General features: G+C 41.0%; 2 protein-coding genes across 22 annotated transcripts in view; one reads left to right on the forward strand and one right to left on the reverse strand.

The window, feature by feature from the left end:
- DTNA (dystrobrevin alpha) overlaps window positions 1-22683 on the forward strand; it is a 221221-nt gene that overhangs the window by 166758 nt on the left and 31780 nt on the right. For 10 of the 21 annotated variants that reach the window (XM_085221029.1, XM_085221028.1, XM_085221030.1 and 7 more), the window contains 4 exons: window positions 2657-2737; window positions 4570-4659; window positions 16724-16801; window positions 17416-17508. In XM_085221029.1, coding sequence (XP_085077155.1) covers window positions 2657-2737; window positions 4570-4659; window positions 16724-16801; window positions 17416-17508 — 342 coding nt within the window. The remainder of the gene's footprint in view (window positions 1-2656; window positions 2738-4569; window positions 4660-16723; window positions 16802-17415; window positions 17509-22683) is intronic. The other 11 variants (XM_085221032.1, XM_085221034.1, XM_085221036.1 and 8 more) reach the window with 5 other exon arrangements.
- On the reverse strand, window positions 8563-13536 carry LOC146544713 (uncharacterized). Its single transcript, XM_085221044.1, has 2 exons — window positions 9886-13536; window positions 8563-8741 (listed from the first exon to the last, which is right to left on the reverse strand). The coding sequence occupies exon 1, from the start codon at window positions 12798-12800 to the stop codon at window positions 10680-10682; it is 2121 nt and encodes a 706-aa protein (XP_085077170.1). The 5' UTR covers window positions 12801-13536; the 3' UTR covers window positions 8563-8741; window positions 9886-10679.

Here is a 22683-nt window from a genome sequence, read left to right on the forward strand (position 1 = left end):
TATACTGTCTTTGCTGTTTATCGTTCTTTCACTTAGGAGTGGTAGCAGACGGAAGGGCGGCAGGATTTTTCTGTTTTACTGGAGCCACACAAGATTTTCAATTAAGAAATATATCTAAGGCTCATTTAGAATAGTTTTCAATGTGTAGTTAATCTGATGGAGAAATTACTAAGGGGAGATTTTGCTCTTCTATAGCTAAGATAAATTGGCAACAAAAAAGGCACCATAGTCTGCAGAGACAAGTGGCTTGATCAGAGGGATTTTCAAATACATTCTGCAGTGTCCTAACATTGTTTGCATCCAAGCCAGTGGGAGCATTATTTTTGACATCACTAGGATAGTTTAGACAAGCAAGGAGCACTTTGTAAAATTCCTGTTCTTATTTTTTTCTTTTACTATGGTCACATGTTAGGCTATAGCGTGCACTATTATTGAGCATTTTTAGGTTGTGTTATTTTAAGTGATTTTTGCCTCCTTGAGAAAGTTGACTGAGTATCACGAGTTCACTTTTATCAGAGAGCATAATCACTCACTTTCAAAAGTTTAGAAATAACCTCTGAGAGATTTGCATTTATAATCAGTAGGTAATAGTGTTCCTTTGTTTTACCACAAGAGATACTGTTCTTGTTTTACCACATCACCAACTTTTATAGGTCTGTGTAGGTGTGTTTGAACATCCGTTTGATATTTAAGTTAAACCTGAGGAATGTGACAGTGGGCATCAACCTTGCAGAAACATGACTTGGGAAAGCTCAGATTCATTTTAAATTTTCTTAATATAAGAATTGACGAACAAATGTTAGTCATAAAAGTTTAGCAAAGCCTTGGAGTTTAGAAGCATCTATACACAAGAGTAACTGCATATATAAGCAGCGTCAGTGACCTTTTATGCATAGAGGCTGTCTTGGTTTTTACAAAATCAGAGTCATAGGAAGGGAGATTGTCCAATGCTGTACTTAAATCACATATTTTTCGAACTGGCAATTTAATTATTTTTCTCTTTTCCATTTCATTTTGGCTGCAAAAGAGATACTTGGTGAGTATTTTTCTTCTTTAGTACACTTGTTGGAGGAAAATAGTTTGAGAAAATTCCATGATCTCATTAGCAATCCCTAACTTTTTATAGGAGCCTGCAACACAATCATTGTCTGTGAATGCAAAGACATATTGAAAGGAAAGAACTTTTCTAGGATTAAGAAACCTTCCCTTACACCCTGACTTTGAGATAAAACTTAGAAAAGACATGAACCTGAAGCATGGATGTAATGATCTACTGAATTTCGTGGATGCAGCGTACCCACTTCCATACAATCAGAAGGAGAGTGAATGGAGTACCAGGCAGAGTGGAACTCAAGCTCTGCCAAACCCCTCCTGTCTCCTCTCTATGGGAGATCTCTATGGGAGCATTGGAAGACAGCCTCTTCTCCTGTCCTCTTTGGGATCTAGGACTGCACAGCCTTGGGCTAGACCCATCTTTCAGAAAGGCTGGCTCCTGCCCAGTTAAGAGTTTGAATGTATTTGCTGTTACACTGTGAAAACTGAGAAAGCAGCAGAACAGTAGTTGCTCCTAAATAATTACGGTTCCCAGCCAACAAATCACCAGTTGCTTACCTGTTAGTTTCCAAGTATTCTCTCCAAGTTTCTTTTCAAATCTCTGTATCACAAGGCTCATCCTACAGAGACCTTGCCATTATTATGGAATCATCCATCATGGCCTCACCCAAGCTCTTCCTAGCTCTGATGAAGTAGTTTACAGAAAATAATATTTAACACTTGAAATCCAGGCAGTTTACAGCCTGGTCTGTATATGACTTCAGGTTCTGCTTATACCTGAAAACCCTGTGATTTACTATCATATTTTCTATTCTTTCCAAAGCATCCTTATCTTTTGCCTAGTGTTGTGTAAGAAGTCTATTAAGAAGAGAAAAATTTGCTTTGATGGACACAAAAAAAAAAGATTAGGCACAAAATGTTTTTAAGAGGAGACAATAAAAGAAAGCAGAGGAAATATTCTTTCTCATTTCATTTTTAGTAAGAGTGGGAAATAAAAAATGTAATAATAAAACCATCATTATTAATAGGTCCTTTTAAACTAGAAACTGATTTGAAATTTTGATTTAGGGGTTTAATAAACCAGTTGAAAAGCTTTGCACTTAAGGCAGTTTTGTACTACAAGTATTTTATGGGACACTGAGGGGTATGGATACGCTGTGGTCACTGTGGGAATAAGCTGTGGATAAATCTGAGAAAAGCTGTGTAATTTATTGGCAATGGCCTCATGCAAACATCCATGCTGCCACAGCTAATCTGCTGCTGGTGCTCAGCCTGGCTAGTTGAACGCACTGTCGGCACCACAAACTACAAGCTCTGGAAAGAGTCAGTTTGCCAAATCGGGAATAAAATCAAGAGAATTGCTTAAAACTCACAACAGAACACATAAAACTATTATTTCCTACTAGATCGTTACATAAGATGTGTTTTTATCAACTTTTGGTTAAAACCACAGCATCTTTAATTTTGAACTATTACTTAAAACAGACGATGCCGGCCTTATTGTTAATTTAAACAAGAAACTTATTTAATTATCTGTAAATACTGTTGCTGTTTGATTATTCTGTACCAGATGAATGCAACTAGATATTTTACCTTCTTTTAGGCCCCCCCGACCTGTAACCAGCATGAACGACACACTCTTCTCCCACTCAGTTCCCTCAGGAAGTCCCTTTGCCAACAGAAGGTGAGTTGTTACTTTAATTTATGTTAAATCACTATATGAGAGTGGTAGAGGTTTCCACTTCTAATTTCCCTCCTCAAAAAAAGGCAAAATAAAATTAGCAGATGTGAGCAGAAAAGTATCCAGATATCCAGGTGGAGAGATGGGGAAGGGGCACTCCAAACTCCTCACAATTGAATGCAGAGCTCTGGTTCTTATTTGGACCCTTAAGTTCTACTGAATATGCTCAAATGCAACTCAGTAATCCACTGACAGAGACTGAGAATGAGCCTCTGTAGACATTTTGTGGATGTTGCAGCACTTTGGGTACAGAAGTTGGGACATACCATTACCTACGAGGAGTGGTTGCATCATACTGCAAGATGTGGTATGAACAAAGGGAAAATGTGTTCATTCTCACAACATAGCAAGGCATCCTTCCTTCTGTTAAGCCATTCAGATTTTCTCTAAAGGTTACAGGAGAGAAAGGGCTGTCTTGGAATATGGTGAGTGTTTGGGAAACAATACAGAGAAGAGCGATTAGCAACATTAATCCCAAAGAAAAGGTGCTTGCAGCTGTGTGTGTACATTTTGGCCCAGTATTTTGGCTCATATGTCCAAAATACATGTGTAGCATTTGCTGGCTTTTTCACCCAATCTCTGTGTAAGCTTAACAATGTATATGGATGAAAAAGTGGCAGAAAAATAACATCTTGCTATACTGGGGAAGATGAGTGATACGTCTGCCTCAGGTGCATTTTATTGCCTGGTCCTTTGCTGTATTTGTCAGTGCTTTAGTGTTCCCTAATAACCAAACACAATCTCTGGGTATGCATGGATACCTTTTCTAACACAGAATAGAAATTTTCAGTGTACAACACTGAAATGTCAAAGTAAAGATTTTGGTTACTACTTTGATTTATGAACTTTGGTACCAGGAGCTATAAACTGTATACTCTTATTGTTATCTTAGTGCAGAAGGCTGCTGGGTACATCTGAAATGCTTTTTGAAAGCCGGCCCCAAAGCAGCCCCTTAGTCTGCTGCCTGCAGACAGTGAGACTGCAAATGCAGATTTGTTTCTAGAGTCAGTATATATGGGATTTTATGTTCTGGGGCAAGGCAGAATAATCTTATCTGTGGCTTCTCCAAGACAGGTCATTAAAAGCAATGCTCTCTAAGAGTATAGCTATTGCTTCTATTTATGCCCAAGAAGTCCCTTTCAAAAAAAGTACGCTTTGCCATGTATGTCAGCAACCTGCAGGAATAGTTACAGCACAGTTTTCTGTGCAACATTTATTTTTTTATATGTGGAAAATTCCTGATAATTTTACTTTTGTCTTCTTCAGTAGTTCAGCTGACTGCCTAAATGTCAGGATTAAATGTAGGTAATCTCTGGGCCATTAGAACTATTTTCCTCCTGGAGGAAGATTGACGGAGAATCCCCTGAAGGCAGGAGGCAAAACCCACAACTATAGGTACTCTAAGCACGCAGTGTGATGTCCTTATACCATGAAAGTTTCCATGATGCAATGGTTGGTTCTGGCTTTTTTTTGAGCTAACAATACCCTGATATATAAAACAATTCTGCGTAATAAGTGCTATTGTAACCTTTGTTTCATTTCCCTAACTGCATTTTAAGAGCTTCACAGCTTATTGTCATTATTTTAACTTGTATACATTTCATTTGCATCTATTTATTTAGGAAAAAAAATAACAAACACCTACAAACCATCAAGTCAGTGTTCTTTCTAAGTGGTTGTAAGTTGCATTTATTTTGAAGAATTACTGTGAACACACTATCATCTGTGCTTACTTTTTGGAGTATTAACAAGGTTTCATTGTTTGAATCATTCAGGTTACTTGGGGGTATAAGTGTAGCCAGTCCTGTGGCTGATGAGCATTCTCTTATAAGGCTGTATGTAAATCAGCTTCACAACAATTCACGGTCAGTATGAGAGCACTAACCCACTAACTGCCGTAGTTCTGTAGCTCATGCACTAAATCATTAGCAATTCTGCTCAATTACTAAAGATAGTCTTTAAGGAAGGACTCTGGCGGGCTAGAGGATTTCTTACGGCTCTAATTATTCTTTTGATTAGACTTCCTGCTGGCTGTGGGCTTTGCCAACTTTCCTTGCTTTCGCACAGCACTAATCTTTCATTTCACCTTTTCACGTAGGATTAATATTATGCATCTGGAGGAAGTTGGATACGTTGTTTTTGAAAGCCAAAAAATGCACCTCTATGTTTGGATCTTCAGTGCATGACTTCCCGGGTGTATTCCTGACAGAGGCATGAAAGAGGCTCGCAGAAGAGTCTGGAAGCGATTCCAAGTCCCAGAGCCAGCCTGCCCTCCCTTGTCCACAACTCTTGCTGCTGCGAGTTAGCGGTCAGCAGTTAGTGCTGCTTGTCAATAACCCTCCCTGAACCACTTTGCTTTGCTTTTCAAAATGGCCACAGAAAGGCAGGTGTATATCCTCCTGAAGTTAGTGAAAACCTTCCAGTTACTCAGGGAGCTTCAGAGGTGGACCAGTGCTTCTGGCTGATGCTCTTCTCCCAACATTCTCTCTCATTGTAGTGACGTGCAGGGAGAGCCAAATTCATGTTCGGTAAAAGTACCCAACTGGATAAGAACAATTTCCCAAGTTTTTATTGTGGAGTATAACAGCCTTTCTTTTTTTCATCTTTGATTAGTGCATGAGATTAGCTATAATTCAGTGAGAAAGTACTGAGACAAAGGTACTTTTTTCCTAAATGCCAACTTCTTCAATCTGTATTAGACTAATAACAGTATCTTCGTTCGTTCTTGTAGGTTTTACTGTTATTATTGCCCTGGGAGAATCAGGCCTCATTAGTGGAAGCTCATCCTCTCATACATCAGAGAAACAGACTTTGACAGCCTTGTTTGCAGTTCTGCTGATTTCATATTAAATGCTCAGTGATTCATGTTATAATAAAAATTGTACAAATCTAGGGTAGAATTTCTGGCTGAACATAATCAAGGGTAAATCTGCTATCTGTTTTCACTGCAGACAACTTATGGTTACTTTAATGTGTGTTGCACTCTAGTTTAGTGGTTTCAGATAGCTTCGAAGAAAGTTTTTATGTAATTAGATAGTTTATGCAAAAGAGAGTTGGCACAAACTCTCATTTGTAGCATTCCTGTGGTATTTGTTTCAGATAGCTGCATTCACATAAGAGCATTGCCATTCACAACCAGTCTTTCTCTGTAGCAGGAAATGCTGAATACAGCACACCAAGTCACTCTGCTGCTAGAAATGAATATGGTAGCATAAATGCAGCAAACCATGCTCTTCATTTCTGAATTGTTGGGTGGACAAGGGAAAAGAACTGGGAAGAAGAATCTTAGAATCTTATTAAGACAAGATCTTTGATAACTAGCAAATATAATGATAAATTGTGGGAACAGCTGAAAGGAGACTAAACATGATATGTTATTTGCAGTTTAACTGAGCTTTGAGTGGATACACAATTGTTCCAAAGCACAAAGGAAGTCAGATTTATGCTTTCTTTGAGATGCTTCTTAGTTTCTTCAGTCCACTTCTGCATCATAGTCTGCTTGCTCAGTTTGAGCCATGATGTCCATGAGGGAGTGTTAATGAGAAGTTTGGCATAACAATTGCCTTTCTTTTAAATTTACGCGGTGTGCAAATTGCTATCAACAGTACAGTGTGCTCAGCTGAGTCCTTTACTCCTGTCTGTACAGCTTAAGTACTTTAAAGCACTTATCTTAGTAAAGAAGGAACAAAAAATCACTGATCTTCTCCCAAATACCAAATGATAGACATTTGTTGTAATGACAGCTAATAAGTGACTAACACTGCAAGAACTGATTTGTTTTTTACCGGCTAATATTTTTATTGTTTTTTAATCTCACACTTATTTTTGTGATCTCTGATTAACTAAAGGGCAGCAGAACACTGTTGCAGAGTAGGCATTGCTCTTAGAAACCCAGTGAGCTGAATGTGTTAAGCAAAAACAGGTGGATTGAGCATTGTAGAATCTTCTGTCTAGTCAAGAAGAATAACTCTATCCCTAGCTGAATTAACAATGTCTTCCCTATTTGGATTCTTTTGTTCCCCAGCTGCTATCTATCACTAGCATAGTAATGGATACAACCTCTTTCAGTCTCCTTTAAACTATTGAATTACAGGTTTGAGGTGGTGTCAACGGTTTACGGGCTGGTTCGGCCCGGTTCCGTGACTAGAAGGGCGGAGGGATCCGCGGATCCGCGCCCCCGGAAAAAAAAAGAAAATAAGGGACCCCGAAATAATTGAAAACAGTGGCAACAATCTGAGGTAAAACAAAGTAATTTACTAAATATGGTATCAACAGAATTTTATAAGGAGAGAGAATGTGAAATTGATAGTGGATTGGCCTTACCACAACGCTGAGATGAGAAGCGCAGGCAGAGAAGCGCAGGCGAGAAGCGCAGGCAGAGAAGCGCAAGCGAAGCAGCGCAGGCAGAGAAGCGCAAGCGAAGCAGCGCAGGCAAAGAAGAGAGCATCAGGTGACCTTGCCGGGAGTTATATCTCCTCGTTGACCGCAAAGCCCCCTGGGGAAACGTAGCTGCTCTTCTCCTCTGGACAGGCACCCGGAACTTGAGCATCAGCAGTCAAACCCCCAGTGCATTGCATGATGTTATGATGTGGAATACCGATAATGAAAAATCATGAAACCATGACATTCCACCCCTTATTCCACATCACTACATCATGCTTAATATATACAAACAAAATATAAACACACGCACTAGGAATTACTGACTGCACTCCCTCAACATCAAGTTCCCTTGCGGTACACATTGAACATCCCCGTTTTCCTGCATCACCCACCAAGTGGACCCAGGTCCCTGGGCAAAAACAGTTCCACGAAGAGGTTTGTCCTTCTCAGAGGCTGGAATAACCCAAACTGCCTTTCCCAACATATTCTTTACATGTACAACAGGGACTTTATCTCCCTCTACGGTATGTAGGGAGCTGGACTGGGTTGGACCACCACGATTGATAGATCCTCTGGTATTGACTAACCAGGTGGCTTCTGCCAAATGCTTCTCCCAGTGCTTAAATGTACCGCCTCCCATTGCTTTCAGCATAGTTTTTAACAACCCATTGTATCGTTCAATCTTACCTGAGGCCGGTGCATGGTAGGGAATATGGTAAATCCACTCAATACCATGACCTTTAGCCCAGGTACCTACAAGAGAATTTTTAAAATGAGTCCCATTATCTGACTCAATTCTTTCTGGGGTACCATGTCGCCACAGGACTTGTGTCTCAAGACCTAGTATGGTATTTCGGGCGGTAGCGTGGGGTACTGCATAGGTTTCAAGCCACCCAGTTGTTGCCTCCACCATGGTGAGCACATAACGCTTACCATTACGAGATCGTGGCAAGGTGATATAATCAACCTGCCATGCCTCCCCATATTTGTACTTTTGCCATCGCCCTTCCTCCCAGAGAGGTTTCATTCTCTTGGCTTGTTTAATTGTGGCACACGTGTCACAGTCGTGAATGATTTGCGCAATAGCATCCATAGTTAAATCCACCCCTCGGTCTCTAGCCCACTTATATGTCGCATCTCTCCCTTGATGGCCTGAGGTCTCATGGGCCCATCGGGCTAGAAATAATTCACCCTTGTTCTGCCAGTCCAGATCTGTTTGGGCCACCTCAATTCTGGCAGCTCTGTCTACCTGATGGTTATTTTGCTGCTCTTCAGTAGCCCTATTCTTGGGCACATGGGCATCTACGTGACGCACCTTTATAACCATATTCTTTATTCGGGCAGCAATATCTTTCCACAGGTCAGCAGCCCAAATAGGTTTACCCTTTCTTTGCCAGTTGTTTTGCTCCCACTGCTGTAACCACCCCCATAGAGCATTTGCCACCATCCACGAGTCAGTGTAAACATAAAGCATTGGCCACCTCTCCCGTTCAGCAACATCCAAGGCCAGTTGGACAGCCTTTACCTCTGCAAATTGGCTCGATTCTCCTTTTCCTTCAGTGGCCTCTGCAACTTGTCGTGTGGGGCTCCACACAGCGGCTTTCCATCTACGGTGTTTCCCCACAATACAACACGATCCATCTGTGAATAGGGCATATGTCTTCTCATTTTCGGGTAGTTCATTATATGGTGGGGCCTCTTTAGCACGTGATATCTCTTCTGCTGGCGGTGTTCCAAACTTTTTGCCTTCAGGCCAGTCCATGATCACCTCTAGGATTCCTGGACGGTTGAGATTCCCCATCCGCGCTCGCTGCGTAATCAGCGCAATCCACTTACTCCAAGTGGCATCAGTAGCATGATGGGTGGAGGGACCCTTTCCCTTGAACATCCAGTTCAGCACTGGCAGTCGAGGTGCCAGAAGGAGCTGTGTTTCTGTACCGATTACTTCGGAAGCAGCCCGAACCCCCTCATACGCGGCTAAGATCTCCTTCTCAGTTGGAGTGTAGCACTCTTCAGACCCTCTGTACGCCCGACTCCAGAATCCCAGGGGTCGGCCTCGGGTCTCTCCTGAGGCTCTTTGCCACAAACTCCAAGTGGGACCTTTCTCTCCAGCAGCAGTGTAGAGGATGTTCTTCGCATCCTGTTCCATCCGTACTGGCCCCAGGGCCACGGCACGGGCTATCTCTTGTTTAATCTGCTCAAAAGCCTGCTGCTGCTCAGGACCCCACATAAAATCATTCTTCTTCCGTGTCACCTGATAAAGGGGGCTTACAATGAGGCTGTAGTTTGGAACATGCATTCTCCAAAAACCCACTACACCCAGGAACGATTGTGTCTCTTTCTTATTAGTGGGTGGAGACATGGCACTGATTTTGTTGATCACATCTGTTGGGATGTGACGACGGCCATCTTGCCACTTTATACCTAGGAACTGAATTTCCTGGGCAGGCCCTTTCACTTTGCTTCGCTTAATAGCGAAACCAGCACGCAGAAGGATCTGGATTATTTGCTCTCCTTTCTCAAAAACTTCCTTTGCTGTGTTGCCCCACACGATGATGTCATCAATATACTGTAAGTGCTCAGGAGCACCTCCCTGTTCCAGTGCAGCTTGGATCAACCCATGGCAAATGGTTGGGCTATGTTTCCACCCCTGGGGCAAACGATTCCAGGTATACTGAATGCCCCTCCAGGTGAAAGCAAACTGTGGCCTAGATTCTTTGGTCAAAGGAATGGAGAAAAAGGCGTTAGCAATATCAATGGTGGCGTACCATTTGGCTGCCTTTGACTCCAATTCATATTGGAGTTCTAACATATCTGGCACAGCAGCACTCAATGGGGGTGTGACTTCATTCAGGCCACGGTAGTCCACCGTCAGCCTCCATTCTCCACTGGCTTTACGCACTGGCCATATGGGGCTATTAAAAGGTGAGTGAGTCTTGCTAATCACTCCCTGATTCTCTAGTTGGTGAATCAGCTTCTGAATGGGGAGCAAGGAATCCCTGTTGGTGCGGTACTGCCGTCTGTGCACCGTTTTTGTAGCAATCGGTACTTGTTGCTCTTTCACTCGTAGCAACCCCACGGCAGATGGATCTTCTGACAGGCCAGGCAAAATAGACAACTGCTTAACACCTTCTGTGTCTACAGCAGCTATTCCAAAGGCCCATCGATACCCTTTGGGATCCTTAAAATATCCCCTTCTGAGGTAATCAATACCAAGTATGCATGGAGCCCCTGGGCCAGTCACAATAGGGTGTTTTTGCCAGTCTTTACCAGTGAGGCTGATTTCGGCCTCCAACATAGTCAGCTCTTGGGAACCTCCAGTCACCCCATGAATATAAACTGATTTTGTCCCTTGGTGACTCGAGGGCATTAGAGTGCACTGTGCACCAGTATCCACCAGGGCCTTATATTTTCGTGATTCTGATGTGCCAGGCCATCTAATCCACACAATCCAATAAACTCTATTATCCCTTTCCCCCCCCTGGCTGGGGGCAGGGCCCCTCTATTTGTTACCTTCACTGTCTGCAGCAACTGGAGCAATCACCTTTTTAGAGAAGTTCACCTTGGTGGTTGATTTGTCTTGTAACTCTCTTACCCGTGCTTGAAGTACAGGAGTAGGTTGTTTATGCCACTCCTTCATATCTTCTCCATGGTCACGTAGGTAATGCCACAAGGCAAAACGTGATGTGGTCTTACTGTTGTCACTTGCTCGAGCAGGAGAACGTCTTCTTTTGATAGCTGAGACATTAGATGCCACCGGCTGGGAGGAAATCAAGTTGATCAGCCCCTCCAATAGGCTGTTTTGGGGATTCTGGTCCCCATTTGATGTATCCGTTACCTCCATGGATTTATCAGCTTCAGGCACGGTTGATAGTTTGTCTATTATATCTTCTTGTTTGTTTTCCATTCTGTCCAGCTTTTCAGCTACCTTTGTAATGGCTGAAACACAAGCTCGCAGAGGGCTTAAATGTAACTCAAAGTCTTGAAGTTTATTAACCAATTCACTTATAAGGGGTCTTCTTTCCCCTCTGCCATACATTGCTGCAAATGTGCTGGCGTACCTTTCTGGTGCGGTCTTTGTGAATGTACGCCACATGTTTGGTGTACACCTGACTCTCTCGGGATCATGCTCTTGGTCTGGCTCGTCAGGAATGAAATCGGGGCTATGTAGCATTTCCACCACAGCATATTCTCTTAAATAACAGATGCCTTCTTCCATATCAGCCCATTTCTTTTTCTCAGGCATCAGATCATCTTTGAAGGGGTATCTTTCTTTTACAGCTAACAACATCCGCTTCCAGAGGGTAAAGGCCTGGTTCTGGCATGTACTAATACCTCTGTCAATGGCTGAGTCCCTAGCAACGCCACCCAGTTGGCGAGCTTCTCTACTATCCAGCCACACACTGTTGGCCCCATTGTCCCAACATCGAAGTAACCAAGTGGCAATAGGCTCATTTGGGTGACGTGAAAAGTCTTTTCTCAGACTTCGAATTTCATTCATTTTCAGAGATCGATCAACAATGGTAACAATATCTTGCTCACCTCTTACTCTTTCGGGACTTCTTGTTGCCCTCATTGGCGCCGGTGACCGTGGTCTTACTGAGGGCCCCTCCCCTGGACTTAGGGGTGCTTCTTGTGGATCTTGGAGCCACTCCTCTGGACCTCTCTCCTCTTCTTTCTTCTCTTCTAACTGAGTCGAGATTCGTTTCATTTTCCGTCCTCTTACAGGGGCAAGTGACATCAATTGTGGTGCTTCCTGTAGTTGATCAGGTTGGTCAGTTCCAATGCTCTCATCCTCCAGTTCAGCTCGGAGCCTGTCTCGTTCGATTATGAGAGTATCTAGCTCAGATTGGAGGGTGTCTTGTTGAGATTGAAGACTGTTGAGTTTGGATTGCAGGGAGTCTCTCTCAATTCGGAGGGCATCTCTCTCAGATTGGAGGCTGTTTCTCTCGACCAGGAGACTCTCTCGCTCATTTTGCACTGTTTCCCTGAGACTCTCCTTTTCAATTTCACAAACTCTCTCCCTCTCCAGGATAGTATTGAATAAGGCCCGGTAAGCATTAGCCAGGCCCCAAACAATTTGGGCCTCCTCAGATCTTCCTGAGCCACGACATTCCTGTCTCAAATATCTGTTTAAATTTTCAGGGTCTTTCAGGTGTTCTGGAGTAAAGTTCCATGACACCGAAGATTTCCATCTCTCTAAAGTCTCACCCAGGCCTCTCCACATTCCCTGCCACTCAGTATTTACTGGTTTTGGGGCAGACTTCCTCAAAATATAATAAATACTAATAATAAGTGAAATGGTGAGCAGTACATTCATGGAGATTAATAACGTGATCAGGTGAGCATTGAAAATCCGCATAAAGAATTCAAAGGAGAGGCTGGAAACCTGCTTAAGAATCCCCAACCCTGTAAAATTAGCAGCTCCCTCTGGAATGGTATGCCACATAATATGCAGATGCCACATAGTTATTTCCATCCATGTTTTCAATTGGCTATATATACCTATTGCTCCATAGAGCAAAGTGGTGAACTTAATTAAGGCCCAGTATGTTTTTAGCATTAAGAAAGAAGAGACAGTGGCATGCAGCCCCTTAAAAGGCAGTTTCAGTAGAGAAAGCATTTTTTCTCTTTTTTTTTCTTTTACAGAAACAAGATAGCAAGGCTCAAAGTTTACAAATATCCTAGAGTATTGGCCGTCCGCCTGGACTTTTCAAGGTCACGCTTTCAGACAGTACTGGTGAAACAGATAAACTTTCCCAATGAAGCTGTCTGAGAGCGGAGAGAGAGATTTGTTCAAAAAGCTAAAAAGCAACTGTTGCCCGCATTCTCCACCAAGAATGTCAACGGTTTACGGGCTGGTTCGGCCCGGTTCCGTGACTAGAAGGGCGGAGGGATCCGCGGATCCGCGCCCCCGGAAAAAAAAAGAAAATAAGGGACCCCGAAATAATTGAAAACAGTGGCAACAATCTGAGGTAAAACAAAGTAATTTACTAAATATGGTATCAACAGAATTTTATAAGGAGAGAGAATGTGAAATTGATAGTGGATTGGCCTTACCACAACGCTGAGATGAGAAGCGCAGGCAGAGAAGCGCAGGCGAGAAGCGCAGGCAGAGAAGCGCAAGCGAAGCAGCGCAGGCAGAGAAGCGCAAGCGAAGCAGCGCAGGCAAAGAAGAGAGCATCAGGTGACCTTGCCGGGAGTTATATCTCCTCGTTGACCGCAAAGCCCCCTGGGGAAACGTAGCTGCTCTTCTCCTCTGGACAGGCACCCGGAACTTGAGCATCAGCAGTCAAACCCCCAGTGCATTGCATGATGTTATGATGTGGAATACCGATAATGAAAAATCATGAAACCATGACAGGTGGGATAAGGTGATACAGAATGGCTTTTCTTGTATGTTTTTCAGTGCCCCCCTCGCAGTTGATACATTTAGTTCTTCTGAAGGTATAATCAGCTGGAATAAATGGAGTGATACAGTATGTTCTAGTACAGTTGAAATTAGTTAGTAATTCTGTGGTAGACAGAAAGAATATACTGTGATATCAAATGCCCATAACCAATGAGAAATTGAGTGTTATTTAATGCTGAGTCAGTGTAGACGGTGCCTTCTTTGAATTCCAGATGGATGTAGAGTATGCTCCAGTATCTCTGGAGCATAGCATGCTGGTTGCCTTTGTTGGCCACATTCCTATGTCTGAGGAGTGTTGTAAACTTGAACTGTTGGATGTCTTTGCATGTTGTTTTCAGAAAAAGATGAGAATCCTCCTTGGATTTCTTGGCCAGTGTTCTGCCTGCTAAAGGCAGGCAAAATGTCTAGTTGTTTCAGTAATCAGGTAGGCTCTAGAGTATAACTTTTTCACAAATCTTCTTAGGTGTACTTTTTTATAAACATCTGCCCAGGGGTGAAGGCCTTATCTCTTAGTTTGGATAGGAAAACATTCTTCAGCAGCTCACTGTAACAGGAATATATCTTAGAAAAATGTACTCCAAGTTGTTGGATCCAGACAAATTCACTGTGGCCAAAATAATCTTTGTGTTATTAGCTGTATTTAGGGGAAATTATGGGGGATGTAGGAGGCTGTGGGGGACAGCGAAGGGCAAATGTTATCTCTTCCAAAGAAGGAAACTGAAGGTGGAAATGGACAAAAAATCAAAGAGGTTATGCAAGTGGGAGTCTAACCTTGGTATCCAACAATACTGAAATTATGAAAGAATTAGTAAGTTCCTGGAGCATAATAAACTGATGAGAAATAGCCAGCATAGATTTGTCAAGAACAAATTATGTCAAACCAAATTGATGTATTTCGTTGAAGGATAGCTGGTCTAGCGGCTAAAAAAGAAGCAGCAGATATGATACAGCTTGACCTTAAAAAGACTTTTGACATAGTCCCCATATGACACAAAAGTACCCAAAGGAAATAAGAACCTAGGGAAATTAGTATAAAGTGAGTGCACAAGTGGTTGGAAATTTGTAATTAGATTTACAAAAGTTTGCTATCATTCTAGGAGGACGTATCAGCTGGGATTCTTAAAGTCTATCTTCAATCAGACACTGTGCACTATTTCTTGTAATGACCTACCTGGAGCAGTAGAGTGAGTGTGTGCAATTTGTAGATGGTACAAAGGTTGAAACAGTTACAGAGAGGAGTGCTTGGAGAGCAATTTCTAAATTAAAAAAGCAGCTCAATTGCAGTGGTAGTAATTGATGTCCAAATGATTTGAAATCAGTTAGAGGAAACTCCAGTAATTGTAAGTGCTATAGCAAGGAAGCATATAATCAAATAAAATATGGAGCATAGTTGAATGGACAGAAATATTTTGACAGAGGATCTACAGTTGCAGTGAACCACAAACTAATTGGAGTCAGCAATATGATTGTTAGAGTGCATCTGACTAGGACTTGGACTGGAAACTCATTACCCGGAGGTGGTGGCATCTGCAGGTTGCACCCTACGTAGGGCATGGTACTGGAACAAATGTGTTACTGAGCATGTGAGAGTCCAGCCCTTGGGAGATACCCAAATATCAAAAAAGCCTAGAAAATACAGCTTCTAAGAAAGGGTTGGATGCACATACTTTCAGGCTTACAAGAGGGGAAGAGAGGTGAGGCCAATTGTCATGTTTGTTCGCCAGCTCCTCCACCCTAATTAAGTTGCTTCTGAAGCATAGGAAAGTTTATGCATGATAGAGGGGACATCATAATGTGCTGTTAGAAAGCAAAGCTTGAAATCTTCCCTGTAGTCTTCAGTCTCCGATTATGGCAACAAAATTATCTTTAACACATTCTGTATCTCCCTAAAGCATTTTCCTTCTGTAACTGGGAATAAAACACTGGAAAAATGTATCCTTCTAGACAAGATGGAGCATGCTTTCCTGCGTGCAGGTTACTTCTGTAGAAGCACAGGACTCATGAACAGCATGCTGATGGACATAGAAACTAGAAGCAAGTTGATTTCTTGTTTTTTCTTGTTTTTTGCTCTATGTGTTTTATGTTTTGTTCTGTGTGTTATATTGCATTTCACTGAGCTCTCTTTCAGATTTAGTACACAACAGTAGGGCTTGGATTCCTGCAACACCTTTTAGTGCCATGTTTGTCAAAACCCCATGAATAACCTTGGTCTCCCATAGCAGTGGGAGAGCGGCAACATTTCATCCTAGAGAATTCCTTATTTATCCCAGTGTTAAAGTTTTGCTCTTCAGTCCATCAGAGCATCATGCATCATATCTATGCAAAATGATCTGCCTGTACACACGCACATCTGGAAGCACAGGTGCATACATGCTAACACACAGGTCTTCTGATCAAAGATACTTACAGTAACAGTAGCCAAACCCCAAGAGAAATTTTAAAAGCGAGAAAGTAAAATATATTTCAATTTAGCTGTCTATGGCCAGAATGCTGCAGTAAGAAAGAAAAACTAATATTGAAATTTCTCTGCTTTTGGCCAGTCTTATCTTAAGACGTTATTAACATGGTTTTTTTTGTACTGGAAAAGTTGCAGTTACTGCAATCCATTAAATACAGTAATTAAGAAAAAAAGTGGCATTTTGCAATTGGACGATTGAGGTTTGATGAATTGTATGTTTTTTAATCAACAGGAAAACAATACTTCTGAAAACAAAATTTGTGTGTCCCATTAATACCTATAAATAAGCAGATTTCCATAGGTTATTGAAACTGCCTCATGGCAGGCACGGAGAAAAACAATTTAACTGTTATGGGGAAGTTTTACCAACTTGGCAATATTTATATCATACTCTACCTGCAAACTGTTCAAACTTCCAGCTCTCCATTTGTGAGAGAAGGACATTTTGTTTCTCTTTTCTATAGTGAAGGCTTTATAGTTTGCTTTTCGAAAACAGGAGGGAAAGCTAATTCTTGACTTCACATTTCTGAAGTTTTCTAACATTTCTTTAAAGCTCTGTGTTTGTTTTTTTTTTCATTCAGTCTAGGCTTCTTGAATTAGTTTCTCCAGACTGTTCTGTAATAAATGGTAGGCTTCAGTGATTACCTCTTCTTAGTTCTCCTGTCTTATTAACTAGCTCTCCCTCCAAGAACAATGAAGTAGAGCAGAGCAAACTGCTGGCTAGGGCTGCTCCAGCTTTCTTGAAAGGCAAAGGGTAAGTTAAAGAGAGCATATGTTTGTAGCTTGCACTAACACAGCTAAAACAAAAACTTCTTCTTACTTCCCCCTGTTTTTAATATATCCTGTAAATATATTTCCTGATAAGATTCTAGCAACCAATTAACTCTGTGAGCTCTATAGGGCATGCTTAAGTGTATTTATGTGCACCTGAGCGCAAGGTCTTCATCAGACATTTCCAAGCAAATCCAGCTTGCGATTTCAGTATGTTAATAATCTGTGTAATGGAGATACATTTGATGTATTTAAATCTACAGAATATAATGAAACAAATAGAGCTGACCTTGCAATCTGCTTTATTTTAAAATTAATGTTTCTGCATAGCCCCAGTCCCTGGCCTGATGTGGCATCTCACCAATTTCCATGGCTGGCTCTGTACCCGAGTTGGGTTCTACCATCCTAAGCCATTAAATACTTAATATGTAATTTACAGCAATAACAAAACAATTTCTGCACTTGGTATCTTTTTTCTAAGAGCTCTTAATTTTTCGTTCCTACACTCTCATTTCGCTATCTCTCTTGCTCCTGCTTTCTCTGTTTATTTCCCTCTGTCTGTCCGGACTGCACCCTCTCTCCCCGACCCTGTTCCAGGTTACAGTACAGCCTCGATGTTGCAGACAGGCTGGCCGATGAACATGTGCTCATTGGGTTGTATGTCAACATGCTGCAGAGCAACCCCGCACGGTTAGTGCAGGTTTGGCACTTTGGGGTGATCCAGGAAAGGGACGCTGGTTGGCCACGTGCTCTCCTCGTGGCTACCCACGAGGCAGATTTCTATGAGCACTAACCTGAAGGGAACGTGTATGCTTGTGGGGTATGTCCTCCCGGAGCTGCTGAAGGTATTGCTGGTAGCAAGGTATTGCAAATAAGTATTTGAATAAAGAGTGACTTTACAAATTGGTTTGGAATGCCACACACCTGTCATTGAGGAACTTGACAATGGTCAAGTGTTCACACAATGACTTGATAATTTTTAAGATGATATATAATTCATAGCTTCGGCTTACCTTGATAATAAAAGTGGTAGTAATATGTAAATAATGCCAATAATAGGAATTTGCTTATTAGCCTGGTGAAGGAAGGAATTAATTTCAATTTTTACTTATGCCAGGCATTGTTTTTACATCTACCTGATTTCTGCTTTGTTTGTATGTATCTTGTGTATATATATATATATATATATATACACGCACCTTATATTTCATTCAGATTCAGGTATGAAAGGTTTTTAAATGTGCCTTGAATGTAGTTCATTATTTCTGAGGGAGGGACTATGGAGCACAGGGCTCCATGCTATTTCTAAAGTTATGTGCTCTCCTAATGCTGGTGGCTAATGGCCTCACAGCTGTTCCTACTGCTACTGCTTGTGAGGTTTTCCCAGGTTAGAAACTCCCTGTATACTGTTATGCGTAGAGAAGGCAATAAACAGCTTTTTCTCTGCAACCTCAAAAAATTGATTTCTGTGTGTAGCTCCTCTCTCTGTGGAGCAGAGAATCTGTATTTGTTGTTCTGGATCTGCTTCTCTACTCTGCATCCCACTAGAATTTACCAGTGGGAAGAAAAAAAAAAAAAAGCTGCATTTTAGAGAAGAAAATGAAAACCACTTCCTCAAAACAAAAACATTTTGAAGGGGGATTTCATTCCCAGAGCAGCACTTTCAGAAAGCAAGCCTACTTAATAGTATTTACAGAATGGCCATGAAAACAAGCTGGTAGGGCATGCGTTTAGAGCAGTCTTTGCCCACTTGTGATTGAAGAGAACAGGAGGAGATTACCATTAGGTCTAGTTTGACAGAGGAAGGAGGAAATGTTGCCCTGCCTTCCGTAAGTGACTTACTCAATAAGGTGATTCAGGAAGTCAACATAGACTGGACCTAGTTTAGAGTCATTTATGGTGGTGTGCTATTGATGCCATGCCTGTAATTGAAGTAGCTTCAGTGAGGATCACCAGTGACATCCTTTTTGAGCGTCCAGCCTCATCTTTACCTTCTTCAACTTCTAAATTTTATCCAGTGTACTTCAACGTGTTCCTTCAAGTGTGTGGACCCACCTCACCAAGTCATAGTACATATTTGTATCCAAATATGCACTTAAAATTTATGTGCCATAGCATCCTTAAAATGTCATATTTTTAAAAGAATGAATGGACAGTGACTGATAGTGGCATTAATTACTGGAATAACTGATGCAAAGTATAGTACATACAATCTCATTACCAACTTTAAATCACTGCAGTCACAACATCCTCAACTAGAAACAATCTCAATCATTTATATGAGATACCAATTAGATTTTGACAGAAACATAACCGAGAAAACAGCATCTCAGTCGTGCATCAAACCATGCTGCATTGTCAATTTCTTCTCAGCTGCAGTGAGACTGATAATACTGGATGGTTACATTTTGGTTAAGATGGGAAGAACAAACAAAATGTCACCAGGAGAGGTAGGTGAGTTTTCTGCATCATCTGAGGCAGCATCTTCAGGAAACTGGGAATTCCTCCTATCCTGGTCCCAGCATGACTGGATGCATCTTGCTCAAAACCCACGCAGCTGTGTTAGGATGGTGTTGAGTTTAAGGTCGTTGATACTGCAGCTCAATATGTGGTCGGTTGAGTAAAGCACACAGCTAACTGTAATCAGGTAGCTCTGCAGCTAGCCAGCTCAGCCTTTGAGTCTTCCTGGAACATACTGTATATGCAAACCCCTACATGCCACAGCATGCTTTCAGGTGCTGCTGACATCTGTCAATAAAAAGAGGAATGATTGGAGGTGGACCTTCACCTTAAAGACAAATACAAATACACTTTGTGAGCACAGTACATAAAAGTATATTGACAGCTATAAGTAGTGTTTCAAAACAGAACAGGTTAGCTTTTTAAGTAACAACTCTGGCTAATTTATAGTAGCTAACGATCAGCTAATGATCCAGTATAGTCCAGTTAATGTTTTTGTCTGTTCAAGCATAGCTAGTATTCCTATTTGGTTTTTTGAATTATTTTTCAGTGCTTATCTTTGTCTTCCATCTGCAGTTACTTGATACTGGAACGAGAGAAGTACAAGCTTTCTTTCCATCTCTTATAGGCTAATAAGGTACTTCGGGTTTTATTTAGAATCCAATACTCCAGGGCAAATTAAGAAGCAAGAGAAAGACTAATTCATTATTTATAGTAACTGTATGGGTAAAAATAGCACCCCTTACCCAGATGATTTGCTTATTTTGTTGTTAAAGTGTGTTTTAGAGTGTAAAACCAATAGGTGATATTTAATTGTGTTCATTTTTAGTGTCTGATTCTGAAAGAAAAGCCTTTAGCTGCTCCTCTTTGTTCTTGTAAGTTAGAGTTTCTACCTAGTTTTGCATATCAATTTCACATATTCCAATCTTTCCTTTTAGTTGCAGAATAAGATAAGATAAGATACATTATGAGGAGGAGGGTATTTTCGTTCTCTGGAAAGCTGGCTTATGGTTTTTATGTTATGCTGTATAGGAATGTAGTGAGTCATATTTCTGTACTATAAAAATGCCATGTTATTCCATGTTATTTTAGAAGATGTTTATTACAGAAGTGTGCAGAAGAGCTAACTAGCTAGGAAGGTTTGGCTCACTTTGAGCTAGCTGGGAAGAAAGTAAAGCGTATCTCTAGGTCAGCTCAGCTTCACAGGCTTCAGAATACTGGAGCTGGGTTTCTGCTTTAAGTCTTCCCATGAAAGAAGCAAAAAAAAATCAGAGACCCTCAAATGACAGAGGAAATGTATAGACACTGGGCTCCCTCGAGTGGAATTAATTTCTGCATACCTTAGTGATACTGACATTTCTGTGGTAAAATATGGGTGATTCTAAAGTAAATTGTGAAGTAACAATAGCAGAGAGCTCAGATGATACATCTCAGCTTTAAATGCTTGTAGACCAGAACAATTTTGAAAGTCTCACAGGTAACAAGCATCAAAGTGCATTGATAGGTTGCAATTAGAACATTGTTCTTGTAGCACTAATACTTAGAAACCTAACATTGATTTTGTCAGCATTTTTCATAGTATATTATTCATTTATTAACTAAGTGAAAGTTTGCATTTTATAGAACAAGAGCACACCGTGCAAGCCATGCCGATTCCAGTACTGCAAAACTTTCATGAGAGAATGGCAATTCAAAGACTTTTCAAACCATCGATGGCATAATTTTAAGAATGTCAGGGATATCACTGGATCCGTAACACTCAGTGCAGAGCATCTGCTGCTGAACAGGCTAATTGAGCACATCCAAAGCATAGGAAATAGCCAAGGAGCTTGGGTGTCTCTCCTCTTCCACAGGCTATCATTCCTATGCCTGGAGTTTTGAGATCTTTTCTCGTGGATATTCTTCAGCCTGTAGAGTATCATATAGAAGAACAAAAGCCTAAACAAAAAGTCCTGTTGTAAAGGGAGTGGTATTGGTTATTTGTCAAACCAATTACTGCTGATAATTATCAAGTCTTTAGAAAAATGGTCACTAATGAAGAAGCAGTGTTAAAACAACTGCGTAACTTTTTTTGCACAAGACTCATCAGCACTGTTTTTATGTGATGAGTCTTCTTTGAAAGGATGCCTGTAAGACTCTCTTGAGGATCCAACATTCTGCACCCATATTCATAACATTTTAAAGCTTGTGTGTTTTCAGTGTATCATATTCCATAAAATTGCTGAAGTAAAACAGAAGTGAATTATGGCAAATCTGAAATCTAAGACATAAAAGTATTGGCAGGCTAATGCTGCTGTACAGACCTCTGTGCTTAATGATCACACAGAATAGGTATATTTTGGAATTAAATATCTCTCAGACATTGAAATTTAATTTACAAAGAGTTGATGCCACTGATTTCTGGTATTCATAGGCCAAATTTGATGCACTGCTGCATCAATTTTATGACATCAGCCTACACATAACTGTATATCAAAGACATAAATAGGGAGTAAAAATCAAAAAGCAGCAGAGCCTTGATTCTTCCAGTGAAGTCATTGTTTTAGGAGTTAGCTCACATCCCAGAGCTGTGCTGCAGATTGTGTTGTGCCAGCAAGCGGAACCATAATCTATGATTTTTCCAGGATGGATAATATAGTTGCACATTGCCGTAAAAAAGAGAATTGATGCTCAACGCTTGCTGTTTTCACAGCCATCTGTTAGAATGTTATGTTTTAGTCGTTAAGGAAAAATTAAAAATGAATTTTATTGTCATGAAATTAATCCCTATTGCCTGGTTTGCATGATCGCGTGTGTAAGAGTTGCTTTCCTTTTTCTTTCTCTGGATGACATATTGGTATAGTAGGCACAAGTATGTAAGAAGAGCACTATTCATGGATTTAGAAAGATCAGAAAAACACCTTTTGCTTGAGACTTTTCAGAAAGTTACTCTATTATATGTTGTCATCCTGCTAGAATCTGAGTAAGAACAGAGTTAAGCTACATATGCAGCAAAATAAGTTGGATAACCAAAACCAAAAAAAAACACAAGTTTAAGTTGCACAGACCCTCTCATGTCTGACTTCTCATAGCTTTAGTGTTTTTTTATACTTCATGTTTTTGGCCTGACAGGTTATTGTCAGAATGAGAGAAAGATGTTTATCTCTTTTCCCTTACCTCAGCAAGTCATAACAAATCCACATGACTCCCAGCTTTAGTTTAATGATCAATGAATATCAACAGTTACTCATCTTTCCAACATAACTTCTAGATCCCAGTGGACTTAATCAAGCCAACCAAAAGATGCGCATTGTATTTCTTTAAGGTACCTGGGGATATGAACTCACTGAGAATTTTTGGAGGAAGTATTTCTGTTTTCTTTTATATCTGCTGATTCTTCAGAAGCAGAACTTCTTGCTCAAAAAT

Source organism: Meleagris gallopavo, chromosome 3, assembly GCF_905368555.1.
Source record: "Meleagris gallopavo chromosome 3, MGAL_WU_HG_1.1, whole genome shotgun sequence".
Lineage (NCBI taxonomy): Eukaryota > Metazoa > Chordata > Aves > Galliformes > Phasianidae > Meleagris > Meleagris gallopavo.

Coding starts and splice junctions, on each gene's coding strand:
- LOC146544713 (XM_085221044.1), bottom strand. CDS start 12,800: ATGCTTTCTCTACTGAAACTGCCTTTTAAGGGGCTGCATGCCACTGTC.